Source organism: Gadus chalcogrammus, chromosome 8 (genome assembly GCF_026213295.1).
Source record: "Gadus chalcogrammus isolate NIFS_2021 chromosome 8, NIFS_Gcha_1.0, whole genome shotgun sequence".
In the NCBI taxonomy this organism is placed as follows: domain Eukaryota; kingdom Metazoa; phylum Chordata; class Actinopteri; order Gadiformes; family Gadidae; genus Gadus; species Gadus chalcogrammus.
The window spans coordinates 19,984,138-20,000,911 of NC_079419.1; the positions used below are offsets into that span (position 1 = coordinate 19,984,138).

At 45.8% G+C, this 16,774-nt stretch overlaps 2 protein-coding genes across 2 annotated transcripts; one reads left to right on the forward strand and one right to left on the reverse strand.

The window, feature by feature from the left end:
• On the forward strand, nucleotides 1-4,761 carry grk7a (G protein-coupled receptor kinase 7a). The gene is made up of 4 exons (XM_056597077.1): nucleotides 1-597; nucleotides 904-1,359; nucleotides 3,606-3,886; nucleotides 4,419-4,761. The coding sequence occupies exons 1-4, from the start codon at nucleotides 1-3 to the stop codon at nucleotides 4,759-4,761; spliced, it is 1,677 nt and encodes a 558-aa protein (XP_056453052.1).
• Nucleotides 4,762-9,708: 4,947 nt separating this feature from the next.
• Nucleotides 9,709-16,167, reverse strand: atp1b3a (ATPase Na+/K+ transporting subunit beta 3a). The gene is made up of 8 exons (XM_056597092.1): nucleotides 16,089-16,167; nucleotides 15,015-15,334; nucleotides 13,495-13,623; nucleotides 12,633-12,731; nucleotides 11,961-12,151; nucleotides 11,194-11,244; nucleotides 10,466-10,552; nucleotides 9,709-9,876 (listed from the first exon to the last, which is right to left on the reverse strand). Exons 2-8 carry the CDS (start codon nucleotides 15,160-15,162, stop codon nucleotides 9,709-9,711), a joined length of 873 nt encoding a protein of 290 aa, XP_056453067.1. The 5' UTR covers nucleotides 15,163-15,334; nucleotides 16,089-16,167.
• Between the last annotated feature and the right edge of the window lie 607 nt (nucleotides 16,168-16,774).

The window sequence follows — 16,774 nt, forward strand, 5'->3', positions numbered from 1 at the left end:
ATGTGTGACATGGGGGGATTGGATAACCTGGTGGCCAACACGGCCTACCTGAAGGCCCAAGGTGGGGATGACAAGGAGATGAAAAAGCGCAGACGCAGCTTGTCTCTGCCCAAGACCGATCAATGTGTGGTGGTACGGACCGCCATTGAAAAGGACTTCTCTCAACTGTGCGAGAGGCAGCCTATCGGCAAGAAGCTCTTCAGACAGTACCTGTCGAGCAACCCCGAGTATACCAATGCCGCCAGCTTCTTCGATGACATGTATGACTGGGACCTGGCCGAGGGGGCAGCCAAAGACAAGGCCCGTCAGAACATCATTAAGAAGTACTGCAAGGCGGACTCCAAGAACTTCCTCACCTTCCTGCCCCCCGAATCACAAACCAAGTGCAAGGCTGTGACGGACAAGGACTTCGATGATGTGATGAAAGGCAGCATCCAAGACGCAGCAAGAGAGTTTCTAAAGGGGAAGCCTTTCACGGATTACCAGACCACTCCGTTCTTTGACAAATTCCTCCAATGGAAAGAGTACGAGAAGCAGCCCATCAGTGACAAATACTTCTACGAGTTCAGAACCTTGGGAAAAGGAGGATTCGGCGAGGTAAGGGTGCAAAGAATATTCTGAAAGGTCAAACGGTTTCAGATGAGAGGCTCAATCCTGAACCAAAATTCTATTAGAATCAGTGATTTTCAGGCTACTTATGTTCTAAGGGGCATCGGGCCCCAGAAAGCCTGTATATATTCATGTTTTAAAATGTAATGTCATGTTTAAGTTTGATAATTGGATTAGTGTACAATACAAATTGAATGTGGTAGAATACAGAACCATGGCCGACTCCTGAATGGAGAACTTTGCTCTTTCCAACCAAAAGCTCAAATGATTCAACTATCTGTGGCCTCCCTACAGGTGTGTGCCGTACAGGTGAAGAACACAGGCCAGATGTATGCCTGCAAGAAATTGTGCAAAAAACGTCTGAAGAAGAAAGGCGGTGAGAAGATGGCCCTTTTGGAGAAGCAGATTTTGGAGAAGGTTAACAGCCTGTTTCTAGTCAACTTGTCCTATGCCTACGACAGCAAGACTCATCTGTGCCTGGTCATGACATTGATGAATGGAGGAGATCTCAAGTACCACATTTACAACATTGGCTACGATGGCAATGGTGTGGACAAGGGCATCGAAATGAAGCGCATCATCCACTACACGGCGCAGATCACCACCGGCATCCTCCATCTGCACGAGATGAACATCGTGTATCGAGACATGAAGCCAGAGAATGTGCTGCTTGACAGCTTTGGCCAGTGCCGACTCTCAGATCTGGGTCTTGCCGTTGAGCTCCGCGAAGGAAAGACCATCACCCAGATGGTAAGTCGATTACACTGCTCAGTTCACGCAAGCTGCCATGCCAGGGAGGGTGGAGACGTTGTAGTTGTTTGAGATGAACTTTGAGCATGAGCAAAGACATCTGGATTGACCACGCCTTTAATATGAGTTGACGTGTTGTGGACCCTATTGTCAAGTTGTAGCGTCAACTAGGTCAGAAGTCAGGGCAAGATCAACTCAACTTTTGCCATATCTGAGCTTAAAGGCAATTTTCCCTGGTTCTGAGGTCTTCCCTTAGCAGAATGAGTTGGGAACACTAAAGATCTGTCCAATGAGATTCTTTGAATCCATTACATAATTCAAAAGATCAATGGAATATAGCCAAGCCACTTGGAGGTCTCTTTGCGGAATGTGGAGACCCTTAGTTGTTTGAGATGACGGAGTGCAAGTAGCGCATTTGTTGCGGTTACAGGAGATAAGCTAGGTCACTGGTTGCCCTAGCTGTCGCTCTTTGGCTTGACCTTCAAACTCAGAGTCACGTTTGAATCTTTCTGCTGGATTGTACTTCTAGTGAGCCAGTGAAGTGATGAAAACAGGCATTGTGCAGGTGTCCTTATATCGGCAGAGCTGTCTCTGAGACTACTCACAATAAAGTCCCACAGAAATGATAAGGTACTGAAGAAAAATGAAACGATCTAGTTTGAAGAAAAGAACAGAAAAAACAATAACTAACGTGATTTCCCAACAAGAATTTCACATGTTGACACACTTTCCAGTTATCCATCCGGTCTTACTGTTCAATACTCATCTCTAAAAAGCATTCATGTCCCACCAGCGCCCTCCAACCCCCTCACAAATGAGTGTGTGAGTTTAGCATGGTGATTGGACTGGACTGTGTTGCAAAGAGTAAGCTATCTTGCCTATGAATGTCCAGTAAGCTCATTACCCCTCACTATGATGCTCCTCTGCTAGTCTGACTAACTTGGCTAACCCAAGGCTTGCTCTGACCCTGTAAACCTCTTAGCAGGACTTACTCAAGTCAGTCACTCCCCGATCAGGTTGAACGGGTAAAAAATACAATGGATAGACTTTCTACGGCTCTCTTGGCAGTGTGTAGTTAAACAAAAACAAAAACGCACGGAGACATTCTGGCGGGAACGCAAATTTGTATGTTTCACTGCCAGCTGTATCTAACATGGGAGAGAGAGAGAGAGAGAGAGAGAGAGAGAGAGAGAGAGAGAGAGAGAGAGAGAGAGAGAGAGAGAGAGAGAGCGAGAGAGAGAGAGAGAGAGAGAGAGAGAGAGAGAGAGGGAGAAGGCAAACTCATTAGCTATGCCAGCTCTTATTACTGCATTTCCTCTTAGGGGCTTTTTGATGGCGATACATTGGAAGTGATATCTGCTACATATCGTAATGCCGGCTATTTATCAAAGTCTTTAAATAAAGATCACATTCTTAATTACAGAAAGCAGATGGATGCACGGATCGGATTTCTCCATATTCCCATTTTAATTGAACCTTTAGAACATATACCAAGTTGTGTTATCGTCATGTCACAGCCTCTATCAGGTGAAACCAAAAACTTCCAATAACCTTTAAATACATATAAAGTATAAGATGACAGCTGCCCTGATAGTGACCTGCACGTACTGACCATTAGAGTGCCTCTGTTATTCCTGTCACTGTAGTATAGTAAGGGATGGGCTACCTTGTTGTAAGCGGCTAACGTGATCCATCAGCCTGCATACACACATGACTCTTGACAGGTAGAAGGATTAGTATAAGGTATAATCCACTTGTCTTAGTTTGCTGAAGAGGTCAACCAGAGAGAGATAGAGAGAGGGCGAGAGATGAAGAGAGAACGTGGAAGAGAGAGCAAGAGAGAGAGGGAGAGAGAGAGAGAGAGAGGTAGAGAGACTTATTCTGTCCCTGACTGTGGCCAGGGGTAATACCTACCCAGGTTTTACTGCGGCCTGAGAAATGTACAAAATACACCTTTATATGATGTGCCTGCAAGGCAAATTGCATAGAGGGTAAGCCAGTCCTCTAGTCTATCTTGTCTTTGTGTCCATATGTTTCTGCTCAAATCCAGAATTTATGCGACCAATATGATAATGTATGTATGTATATAGAGATTGCAAGTGCCATGGTCTTAGACTGGTTGCAATGGTCCTCCTAACTGCACCTCTCCTTCCATACATTTTCGCCCTGAATCACCAATACATACACACCTGAGTCTCCTAACCAATCCGTCCAGTGCACTCCTCACTACATCTCCTTGTTCCCAGGCTGGAACCGGAGCCTACATGGCCCCTGAGCTCCTGACCAAGACCCACTACAGGACCTCTGTGGACTGGTGGGCCCTGGGCTGCAGTATCTACGAGATGGTGGCCGGGTACACGCCGTTCAAAGGTCCCGAGAGCAAAAAGGAGAAGGTGGAGAAAGAGGAGGTGCAGCGCCGCATTCAGAACGACGAGCCGCCGTGGGAGCACAAGTGCTTCGACGCGGTCACCAAGGACATCATCCAGCAGTTCCTCAAGAAGAAGATCGAGGAGCGCCTGGGCGTCAAGTAAGGAGATACTCAGGTTTCGAGGCTATGCAGAGCTCCAACAGATAGAGGTCCAACATGCTCGAGATGAAGCTCCACATGATTGAAGATAGAGTTACAAAAGGCTGTAGATAGTGCCCCATAGGTTAAAGATAGCGCTCCGAAAGTAGCTCCTAATGTGGAAATAGAGCTCTATATAGCTGGAGATAGAGCTCCAAAGGCCTCAGATAGAGCTCCAAACAACTGTAGATAGAGCTCCAAAAGGCTTCAGATAGAGTTCCAAAAAGACTGCAGTAACAGCTCACAAGTACTTTAAGCAGACCTGCAAAAGACTGTAGATATGGTTTGTCAAGGCTTAAAACAGCTATGGATACATCCCAAAAGGGTTGTAGAGTCCTAAAGGATTTAGTTAGAGCTCTATATGGTTGCAGTGGAGAGGTCTCCCAGGGCTTTATATCTATCAATCATCAATAACAACATTTACATCACTATAAAATTCAGCCTCAGACGTTATGTTTGCGTTCTAATGGGAACCGTCCTCTCTCCTACCCAGGAACAACCTGGAGGACCCCAGGAAGCATGAATGGTTTAAGCTGATCAACTTCCCCCGTCTGGAGGCGGGGCTGGTGGAACCCCCATGGGTCCCCAAGCCCAACGTGGTCTACGCCAAGGACACCGGCGACATCGCCGAGTTCTCTGAGATCAAGGGCATTGAGTTTGACGGAAACGATAACAAGTTCTTCAATGAGTTTGGCACAGGGGCGGTTTCCATCCCCTGGCAACAGGAAATGATTGAGACCGGACTGTTTGACGAGCTCAGCGACCCCAACAGGAAAGAGTCATCGGCAGGTGGTGGCGGTGGCGAGGGCAAGTCCGGCACCTGCATCATGCTGTGAGGAGCCGACAAGTACCCGATATCGTCCATCACAAATAACACTTGAAACTAGTTTTGATTTGTTGATTTGTCCGGTGACTTAAACCCTTTGTCCATCAGATGGATTGCGCATACAAACAAAGAGAGGAGAAACAGCGCCACAGGGAAAGGTGTAGCAGCCTGTTCTAGTCGGTTGCACGGGGTTTAGAAATCTACGGCACTTAATGGAAGGTTTACTGAGATTTACATTTAAAACAGGGAGATGGATAGAGCAGGTTATTGTTGAAGTGTGTGTGTGGGTGTGTGTGTGTCGTCACTGGCCTTCAGCTACACTGCAGATATTTCTTGTGATGTAGACCAGTTGGCCCTAAAGCAGAGAACCGGTGATTGATATGTGCTGCTCATTGGGAGTACTTGAGTTAGAGGAGTACTCGCAGATGAGAAGCCTACCTTGTAGATGACTACTTGACTTGAATATTCAGTTACAAAATGTACCATATCCCATCACTATTTTTTTGTTCTTCAGTGTTTTATAAAAGTTGCCCTCTTGCATCTCTTATAAAATGAGGCATCATAGAGACCATGTCTTTACAATCGGAAAAGCATAGGCAAATATGTTCACCGTAACCTGCTGACATCAAACGCAGTGAGTTCCAATGCTAGATATTAAAATTAGTTTTATAAAAATAACAAGAAAAAAGTTTAATTATTTCAAAAGGATGTATATGTGTGCATAAAATGTATGCACCGACAGAGAAACTGTTGAGATGTTTGTTTAAATGCTAGTTGTGAGTGAAGGCTGTAAAAGGGTTAGCGGCTGCATGGTTGGTTTGGCTGCGGCTGCTCAGTTCAACTCAGGAGGCTTTTTGGACCTCCAGCCCCGGAGGCTTTTGGACAAACCCAGTCAAGGAACGGCAGTCATATGCTGCTCATGGAGGGAGAGGAGTGTCAGAGGAATTGGGCAAAACTGTTAATATATTCCTGTACCAGGATTTTGGGACCCAGGAATCTGGGGGTGGTGTACCTGGGAAGATTCAGGCTGTCCATTCCAATGAACATGAGGATAGTTTCTTTTTTGTTTTTGTCATTATGCTGTGCTTGGATATGACTCAAACAAAACCGGAGTATAGTTCAGGTTCTTAACTGTGTTTGAGTTCATAGAGGAATGGGTTAGCTTGAACAAAGTATGCTATGTATAAAAAGAAAATTGTCTCAGGGTTAATATTTGATCCGATTTGGGAACTTGCAGTTCTTTTCCCGAGTTTTAACAGTAACTTTTGCTGTTATATATATATATATTTATACCTACATATTAATATTATCTAATTAATACTTGTAAATATGACGACAAAGAAGATATCCCCATTAGAAATGTCAGATTAAAAAAATTAGAGATTTTATTGAATCCTGCATAATTCGAATAATTACAGAAATATTTAAAAATATAAAAAAATATATATTACAAATATAAAGTCTGTCTTTAAATTATTTTTCCAAAAAAATATGTATTTGTATGTAACTCATGTATATAGAACAATAAATACTCATATGTGGGCATTTCTTTCTTGAATCTACGGTCAGAGTTATGGAAAGGAAGGGAGAATTGTGTGCCAGGTCTATAGGTCCTCCAGAACACAGGAGAAAGCACTGTACAATAATCACACACTCTAATCTTGTTAGCGAAGCTCACTAGAGCCAAGATGCCCTCCAGGCTCAGGTAAGTTGCAGAGTCCTGCTCTAAGTCGATAAGCTGATAACCCGCCTTATCCTTGGGGTTGGCCTTCTTAACACAACCACAAATACCCCACATGGTCCCTGATACATCTTGACGTAAACGTTCATATATGAGCCACAAAAAAAGTCTTGCTGCTTGTGAAATGTTCCGTTGGGCTTTTTCCGTTTTTGTCAGAAAGAACTTTAAAGATGCGAGGCGAAAGTAAGTGATATGAACATTGATTATACAAGTGCATTGCAAACATTACAAATCTAGTAGCATTGTGAAGCAAACAATTGAGGGAAAGTGTATATGTTTCCCCTTGTCTCTTCAGTAAGCATGTATGAAGAGACGAGAGAGGTCAGAGTCCTACTCCTATACGGTAGGCCCCCCGAGCCTCGCTCTCCTTGTTTACAGTGATGGGCGCTGCGTCTCAAGGACAGCCGGGCAGCTTAGGTGTGGTTGAGCGAGTGACGGAAGTGGGTTCTTACTCTGGATAAACCCCCGGGAGATTATCTAAAACGGCGGCAGCAGTACTCAGCTCAAGAAAGCTACTGATAGTGCAAGGCAAGGCTCTCTGTCTCTCTCTCTCTCTCTCTGTCTCTCTATCTCTCTCTCTCTCTCTCTCTCTCTCTCTCTCCCTCTCTCCCTCTCTCTCCCTCTCTCTCTCTCTCTCTCTCTCTCTCTCTCTCTCTCTCTCCCCTCTCTCTCTCTCCCCTCTCTCTCTCTCTCTCTCTCTCTCTCTCTCTCTCTCTCTCTCTCACTCTCTCTCTCTCTCTCTCTCTCTCTCTCTCTCTCAGAAGCTACTCAAAGCTGGCCTCTAGCAAGGCCGTGGGCAGGGGGAAGAAGGGCTGGTGTTGAAGACAGAGGCTTTGATCTGCTACGTCCACAACCAACAATGACCTCACCAACTGATAGTAAACATGTCAAAGACAGAAACCTCTACGGGAATTGTGGATGATTTTAAATGAGGTCAGAATTAAAAAAATAAAGTGCCAGAGATGGGAGAAAGGTTTTTGACATTTTGGTATATGAGTGTCAATTCCCATACCAAAACCGAAAACAAATGAAGGAAATGATAGGCCTCACTAAACGCTTGTAGCCAGACCACACCTACATGGTCCTTGTCACTGGTCCCCTGAAGGTGCTCTTACTGGTGGGCCCCTGTGGTCATGACTGTGTACTGCAGGGACACACCACATTTGAGGGATTGGGCTCCTTCCTGAAATGTAGCCTCAGATGTTTATTCATAAAACCCCAATGGCTAGATTTTCTATTAGGTTTATAGATATTCAAAATTAAATGTTATTTTTTTTTGTTTTTCACTACACTTTTTTTAGATCCTGTGTTAAATTAACTCTGATTTAATTGTCCAATACTTAAAAACTACAAAAAGAGCGAACCTAAGATGATTCAGTCACTGATGATGAGCCATTGACTCTAAGAGTATGGAGTGACCATAAAATGATGACACATAACCGCTTTTCTCCAAAATCAGCTTTATTCCATGAATTATTTTGCCAAGTCTTAAGGCCTCCTCAAGAGATGTTCCAACGCGTTCTTCTCAAACGTGGGTTCCTGTTAAGACTGTGTAAACATAGCTTTGAAGAAGATAATTTCTTGTAAATCTTTGCTTAAATTATTTCTTTACAGTGCACAGATATCTTTGTTGTGTGACAAAAAATACAGTGTGACTCAAGTAAATATGGTAAATAGTGTATAGATATATACATTGAAGAGAAAAACACAGACTTGTTGAGTATTTAGAGCTGATGAAAGTGAAGAGAATGACCCAACCGGCGCTCTCTGGGACCCAGAAGGTTATACAGGACATTTAGGAATATACAGTACACGCTTACGCCCAACCACTGCGTTCATCCCCTCACACCTCACTTTGTGTTGTGTAAATGTATGTGTTTGTGTTTGTGTGTGTGTGTGTGTGTGTGTGTGTGTGTGCGTGTGCTTGTGAGAGATATTTGTATTTGTGTATGTGTTTGTGCATGTGTGTGTGCATGTAAACAGATATTTGTATGTGTGTATGTGTGTCTCACAATGTGTATGAGCGTGTTTATGTGTGTTTGTTAGGCAATGTGTGTGTGTGTGTGTGTGTGTGTGTGTGTGTGTGTGTGTGTGTGTGTGTGTGTGTGGTGTGTGGTGAAGAGGGAGATGTGTAGACAGACAAGTACACATGCACACAGACAGACAGAGAGCACAACACTGGTTTGTGGTTCATCATACCACACGATTAAGATCTACAATTGTCTAAATATTACAAAGGGTCAAAACATATTCTTATGTGAACAGGAGTATCAGAATTGGCCTTTTTGTGTGTAGGTATGTATACATCTATATATATAGATATCTAAAAATATATATAGATGTATATGGATATAGTGGCTATATTTGATTATCAAGATAAGTTCCAATGAAAACGTTTTTTGAATATGTTGAAAATATTGTGTGAAGTTTGACAGTGAAACACCAAAACGTAAATGTAACAAGAAATTTCGTAAATAATATTTTACAGAAAGATAAAAACCTTTTCAGGCAATCGTTAGAAATTCTACCTATTTCATAAGAATTTAAAAGATTTTCCCGGGTTCGCGATATGACAAAAGACATAATTCAGATTGTTTTGTTTCTTTCCCCCATTAGCAGAAACATGGAGACCCCATGTCTTCCCTGCAGTCACCTACAGCTTATCAAATACGTACTCCAAAACCGAACCAAAACTAGAAAAGTACAACAATGAGGTAAACAAGGGACAGTGCAACGTGTATATGGATGGATTGGTCAGGGCAGGAACCAGAGTACCCCAAGTCCCTGTTCTCTTGGAATCTCACAGAAGGTGGAAGATAATAAGGTCAGCCCTGCTAGCTCCTCCCATCAACCCCCTCCCTCCCCAACCTTCCTAGCCCGCCCAACCCCCAGAGAGAAGGTAAGGAGTTGGAAACGGTAACAAATCACACTTTCTACATCACAACTAACATTCTAGCCTAACCTGGGGGCCAAACTAACCAACTAATGTCACACAAGAAACATTCCCCCTTAAAGTTACCCGTTCTTCTCCCTCCTCTCTTGTGATGTATTCAAACCCCTCCTTCCTTTCTTCCTTTCTTTCCTCCAGTGAATCCCTAGCGATGTTGGAGGCTTTAGGCTCAGTTTTTACCCACTTCTCCCCTCACCCCTACCCAACCTTCCTCCCACCCCCCACCTTCCTCTCTTCCTCCCTTCCTCCCTCCCTCTCTTCCTCCCTTACTCGAACACCTTGACCCGGAAGGTGACGCGCCCCAGGAACTTGTCCCTGGTGTCGGTGTTGCGCATGTTGCAGCCCTCCACCCGGCACTCGATGCTCAGCTCGGTGTTGTAGTCCTCCTTGGTCAGCAGCAGCTTCACGGCAACCAGCGGCTGGGCGTAGCTCTCCTACGTCAGGGGCGGAGGGCAGATGGGTGAGGGGCCAGGACTCTTTTGTTTCTCCATAGCGGTGGCTCCGGACCTTCTGGTTGGTGCCTGTGACCACGGTTGCCAGATTGGGCCAGATTTCCCGCCCAATCTGGCAACCCTGGCTGTGACCCCCGCTTTTATGCAATATCAATTTCTTACAATTTCTTTGTGCCTCTGCACAAAAACTCCCGTGGTCACGCCCGCCCGTGTTTCACTGTCCCAGTGCAGGGGCCACACTACGGGGCTCACATCAGTCTGCCCCTGGGTACAGGTCATGAGGCCTTCCTAGTGCATGCATATATGGGCCTTTTCCAACATCAAATATTTCTTATTTATTGTTTTTAAATTAATCTTTTTATGATTTGTTATACTATTCTATTTAGAAATGAAGTCATTTTGATTATTTATTTTGGCACATCTGTTCTCGATTTTTCATTTCCTGATATGTTTTGTTATTGTCGGTACACAGGGCCTCAGAACCTTGGTTCAGAGAACCACGGTTCAAATGTGGTTGATATGTTTGTACAGTATTGTTATGTATCTGTTGTATCTCTATAGATGTACTTACATGGGCCTTCTTCCCGTAGTAGGGGAAGTACATCTTATCGATCCGAGCCTCGCGGGGGAAATACTGCATCTGGACTGGAGTATCAGTCTGCCAACGTCGTGTCAAAACAAAACACGTGTAAGAGAAGTAGCCAATCAGGACGCACATTCTACCACTATGCGGTTGGCTTATGAGCGTTCTATTACGGTAAATGAGACCGCACACATGGGAACAATGACGACAACAACAACAAACAAAAAGAGGAGAAAGGATTATCACTAGGGTTTTCTTTGCAAGGTAAAGTGCGGCGGTTTTACGTTGCCTGGCGGTGCGATGTGTTAATATGAATAAGCAGCTTTTCGGTTGAAATCCATTTTTGACAATATGTTTGACGATATTGTCAAAGCCTTATGAAAGATGAAGTTCGATACGCCATAACAGTGATTTCGATTGCATAAAAAGCTATACTTTGAACGACAGAGACAATGATGCCTGCTGTCCTACTCCTTATCCAGGCCGACTCCTCTTACCCTACTGCCGTCAGTGACAGCATGCAGAAAGAGGTCACGAAACAAAAAGACAAAGACAGAAAGGAAATAATGAAAAAACAAGATTGACACAACAAAAAAAACGAAACAATTGACACTGCAATAGTCATTGGTATTTGTCCATCACATAAACAAACCAGTAACAGAAAACACATAACAAAGAGATAGATGGACGATTGTGATTACGGGGAAAAGTGTCACCTTGGCTGTGCAGTTGATGTACGGGTTTCCCAAAGGTTTCAGGCCAATGATCTAAGACACAAGATATAAAGAGTAGATTTGATTTACAGACGGCGTCACTGGCATTGTGCCTAGAGAGATAGAGAGATGGAGAGAGAGAGAGAGAGAGAGAGAGAGAGAGAGTGAGAGTTGTGGACATCTGGGATTGGAAAGAGTGGAGGAAGAGGACAGAGAGCAGACAAAATAAGAAAATGTACGAAAGTATGCTGGAGGGAATGCTGGCAAGAAGGGAGGAACGTGAGCAATGAGGAAAGGAAGGAAGGGGAAAAGGAAGGAACGATGGTCAGAAGGAAACACGGAAGGAAGGAAGGAAGGAAGGATAGAATGACTGGAGGCCGCACAAAGGAAGAAAGGGAACGAAGGGAGAAAAAATGGAATAATGGCAAGAGGGAGGATAGGATGTAGAGAGGTGAGGAGGTGGGAAGAAAGGAAGGACAAAAGAAGGAAGGAAGGGTAGAAGGTGGAAGGAAGTTTGGGAGGACAGCATTATGGAGGATGCCCAAAAGAAGGAAGTGAGGAAAGGTATATAGGTAGGTAGGAAGGAAATAGAGGGAGGAAGGAAAGACAGATAGAAGGTATGGAGAATGTAAGGAAGAAGGAACGGAAGAAAGGTGAGATGGAAAGGAAGGAATGAAGGAAGGAATACAGAATGGTGAATGCTCCAAGGAAGGAAGTGAAGAAGGCAAGAGAGGAGGAAAGATCCGGAGAAGGGGGAGTGGGGGCTGTACCCTGTTGAGCTTCAGCAGGATGCAGGGCTCGCCCTCGCTGTAGCCGAAGGTGGTGTCAGACAGGCCGGAGCAGCGGCTCAAGAAGCTCCTCTTGAACTGGCAGGCCTTCTTCTCCATGCTGCCGCCCTCCTGGTCGTAGAACTCCCCGGGGGGGCACAGCTCGTTCTTCTCCTGCTCGGTGTCATTGTACCCTGGGGAGCAGAGCGGGGGAGCGGGCCGGGGACAGGCCAGGGGAGACAGAGACAGGCAGAAAGAGAGACAGGCAGAAAGAGAGACAGGGAGAAAGAGAGACAGACAGAGACAGACAGAGAGAAAGAGAGACAGAGACAGACAGACAGAGAGAAAGAGAGACAGATAGACAGAGAGAGAGAGACAGAGAGTGAGAGAGACAGAGTGAGAGAGAGAGAGACAGAAAGAGAGAACGAGAGACAGACAGACAGAGAGACAGACAGAGGGAGAGAGAGAGAGGGTTGGAAACAGGGCAGAGTTTAACAGAAAGCCAGGAGGAGCTGAAGTAGTCAGAGTTTAAGATGATGGTAAACTACCAGGCAAGGAAAGAAATACAAAAAAGGAAAGAGCTGGAAGCATAGAGAGGTATTTGTTTTATTACATTAGTAAATACGTTTTTCTGCATTGACGTCTTATGTGTACTTGACCAAAGCGAGGATTTACTTTGCAAGAAGGTCTCCAGGTGTTGGATATAATGGCCGTACTGTTTGGGGTCCGATTTGTTGACATGGATGTCCAGCGAGTGGGGAATGATCACCAAACCTGGAGAAAAGATATGAACCATTGGGTTAACCACTCATCCTAAAGCCTGCATTAAAGATATTAACATTTGTTTACCAAAAACTGCATCTCTGCTTCCAAGAAAATGTATGTTTGTGACAAATAACATACCCTGTGATGAAGATATGAAATATTTAAGTATGTTATAGTTTTTACGACATATGATATCATCAGATCAGCAGAACAAGTGGCAGAGTGCAGGATCAGATTCTCTGTTTGACAGCAAACATTCAGGCTTCTGCTAAACAAGCCCTACTCCTGATATTACAGAGGGCAGGACTTCAGAAAAACAGATCAATACATTCACGTGATGAGTAAGCACATATGATGGGAATCCCTAGTCAATCGTTTCATATGAATAATGGACATTGCCAGGAGAGAGAAAACGAGAGCGAGAGAGCGAGAGAGAGAGAGCGAGAGAGAGAGAGAGAGAGAGCGAGACAGAGATAGCGAGAGAGAGAGAGAGAGAGAGAGAGAGAGAGAGAGAGAGAGAGAGAGAGAGAGAGAGAGAGAGAGAGAGAGAGAGAGAGAGAGAGAGAAAGAGCTGATGAGAGGCAGATCCTGCTATTTTAGTAAACTATTCCCTCACTCAGTGGCTTGCACAAACACACCTGTCAGTGTGTGTGTGTGTGTGTGTGTGTGTGTGTGTGTGTGTGTGTGTGTGTGTGTGTGTGTGTGTGTGTGTGTGTGTGTGTGTGTGTGTGTGTGTGTGTGTGAGTGTGTGTGTGTGTGGATGAGCAGTGACCTGGGTGAGGCACGCGGTCTTGGTACGTGGGCACATAGTCGTCCAGGGTCATCAGCATCACCCACATGGTCAGGGCAAACATGCCCGCCAGGAAGATGTAGAAGACCAGGTAGAAGAGCAGGATGAGACCTAAAGGAGAACCAGAGAACCAGAGACACAACGTATGGTGAGAGGGATTGAGAGAGAGAGAGAGAGAGAGAGAGAGAGAGAGAGAGAGAGAGAGAGAGAGAGAGAGAGAGAGAGAGAGAGAGAGAGAGAGAGAGAGGGGTGGGGGGGGGGCTCGTTTATAATTAATCATCTGATCAGTTCGGCCTCAATGTGATTCTACACATTTCTTCTCCCTGTTCTCTTCAGCAGGCCCATCTGGTCGGCCAAACTGTCCAAGTGGAAGCAGTGTTGGAAGCCTCTGGCCTCCCTTTGACGAGGAACTGTCCCTCTCGATGCTGGTGACTGCCACTGAACCCATTTGGTGCGTCTATAAAGGCAGATAGATGTATTGCTGACGCAGGGAACCTGTTTTTTTTTTTAACCCCCATGATTTATGTTCCAACTCATCAGTCCATCCAGGGGATTTATGGGTTTATCCATCAAATACACTGCGCTGACAACATATTGGCCACAAAATGGTTCATCTGGTTCAGAATGGCAGCTTGTATCACCCAGGCATTTTCACATGAAAGGGTAAGCAGACCCCCTCAGTATTTCCTGCAGTGTACCCCCTCTACCCCTTGTCCCTCCCTAACGGTATCCCACAATGCACCTGCCCAGTGCCTTGTAAGGGATGAGAAGGGGGGAGAGAGAGAGAGTGAGGAAGGAAGGAAGGAAGAGAGGGAATCCCATTTGACCTTGACAGCTAATGCTAATTTTGGCGGCCATGCAACTGCAATGGAGCATCCCACTGCAACCGCAGCACAGGGGCCGGCCTGCCAGCCTAGCCCATTCTGAGAGCCCCAGAAAGACTATGGGTGAGGGGCCTCTGCGGGGAATAAGCATTGAATCGTTACATAAATCCATAGATGTATCCGCCATGGGCACCGAGAAGCCGTGCCAACCGCGACTGCTCGAGTTATGCAACCCAGAAAGACGAAGCCGTTGATCGTGCCCCCATGTTGGTTACGCGTTGGTTTCTGGTGTTTTAACGCTCTGGCGCTGTTGGGGAATCGGCGCAGGGTCTGATCTTCCATCGCTGCATGGACGATCACAATGCAGTTGCACCACAATGCAGCTCACTATGGTGGGCCATCCATTAAGGAATTTGGCTTAAAATAAACGCCGATATGTTTTTTCTGAATTAGAAATATCAGCCGTGCGGGTTTATTGTAAAAATATATATATATTCAAACGCACGCAGGGATACAATTGCGATGATGTAAAAATATTATTGATTCATGATTTTTTTTAGGAAAACAGAGGATTACTAACGACGACTCGTCGTTGTCCCAATCGAAACAGAGCCGGCGTCTCATACGGTGATACCGAGCGGCCCCCCTCCCCTCCCCGGGTGGGTCCCAGGATCTTACCCCAGCTGCTCGCCGTGCGCCCCAGCAGCTCGCCGGTCCGCGGGTTGTAGATGGAGTCCTTCCAGCTGGACTTCTTCTCCTTGTCCGCGGCGACCACTGCGGCGGTGGTGAGGGCGACGGCGGCGGGTTTCTCTTCGTTGCTTGCCATGGTGGAAAGACTGGTGGAGGATGGCTCCGTCTTATTGCCTTCTCTTTTAAAATATCCTTCCTTAAAATAAAGAAAAGCGCAGCGGGCAATGTGGTGATGAGACGATGTGCCGATGAGTGGCTGGGTCTGTGGTGAGGACAGAGTGGGCGGTAGAGAATCAAGGAGCGGGGCTCTGGTGTGAGGAGGAGGAGGAGGAAGAAGAAGGAAAAAAGAGGAGAGGAAAAAAAGGGTGACGTATACAGCAGCGCCGCGTGGCAGCAGATGCGACCCGGGCAGATGAGAGCGTTATTGCACCTTATATATAAAGCTCGCGCAGTGTCGGGGCAATAACGGTGGTTATTAACGATAGAAGGGGATCTTAATGTGTCCACGGTGGTGTGTGAGGTGTGGAGGCTTGCACCCATTCGGGGTGTTTCATATTGCACTTAATTTCACTCAAACTCTCTATCAATCCGTTCCAAACCCGATGCATTCACACGAGGCATGTGTGTTCTCACATTTTAGCATGGATGCATCTCAGTTTAGTGACAAAAGGTGAAATGCAAAGCCGCGAACATGTTCCCGTACATTAATTGATTCCCATGGAGGTGCGCAGTGGGTGGATTCCAAACCCTCGAGAGATCCACTTATCGCGAGTTGTGGCCTCTCGCGAGCACCGCTACACCTTTGCAGCAAGAACCGGGATTTATTCTTTTTTTTTTCTGCCCTCACCGCGTTGCCATGGCAACGCAGCATCACTAAAATAAGAATGTAAGCCAAGTGTAGCGAGCGAGCGAGAGCCTACCGTGAATATATACGTGTTGTCAGAGTGAGAGACCACACAAAAAATATGTCCCAAAACGAATGGCAAAGGGCCACTACAGCCACAGCCACTACTCACTAACAAAGACGATGCCATTGACAGATAAAGGACGTTACATAACCACCGTTTGTCTAGAGGGAGGAGGAAGGGTGCTGCTATAGGTCTGATAGCAGTGCTATCGTGATGTGGGGAAGACGGTTGCAAAGCAGGCCATGTCGGAACTCAATATTGCCCCTGTTACAAACACACACTAACACACCACACTGCAGGCACTGACGTTAAGGCTAGTCTATTTTAAGACCATGGGTAAAATTAAACACACGTAAGAGAGAGAGAGAGCGAGAGAGAGAGCGAGAGAGAGCGAGAGCGAGAGCGAGAGCGAGAGCGAGAGCGAGAGAGAGAGAGAGAGAGAGAGAGGGAGGGAGGGAGGGAGGGAGGGAGAGAGAGAGAGAGAGAGAGAGAGAGAGAGAGAGAGAGAGAGAGAGAGAGAGAGAGAGAGAGAGAGAGAGAGAGAGAGAGAGAGAGTTGTGGACATCTGGGATTGGAAAGAGTGGAGGAAGAGGACAGAGAGCAGACAAAATAAGACAATGTACGAAAGTATGCTGGAGGGAATGCTGGCAAGAAGGGAGGAACGTGAGCAATGAGGAAAGGAAGGAAGGGAGAGAAGGTTAAAATTCAGGAACAAGCAAGAGAGGGGAAGGGAGAACGATAGAGACTCAGCAAGAACATGCGAGCGGGGGAGAGGTAGAGAAGAGAGCTTTGACAACCAAACCAAGTGCCTGTGTGTACTGTGTAGAGGGGGAGGGGGAC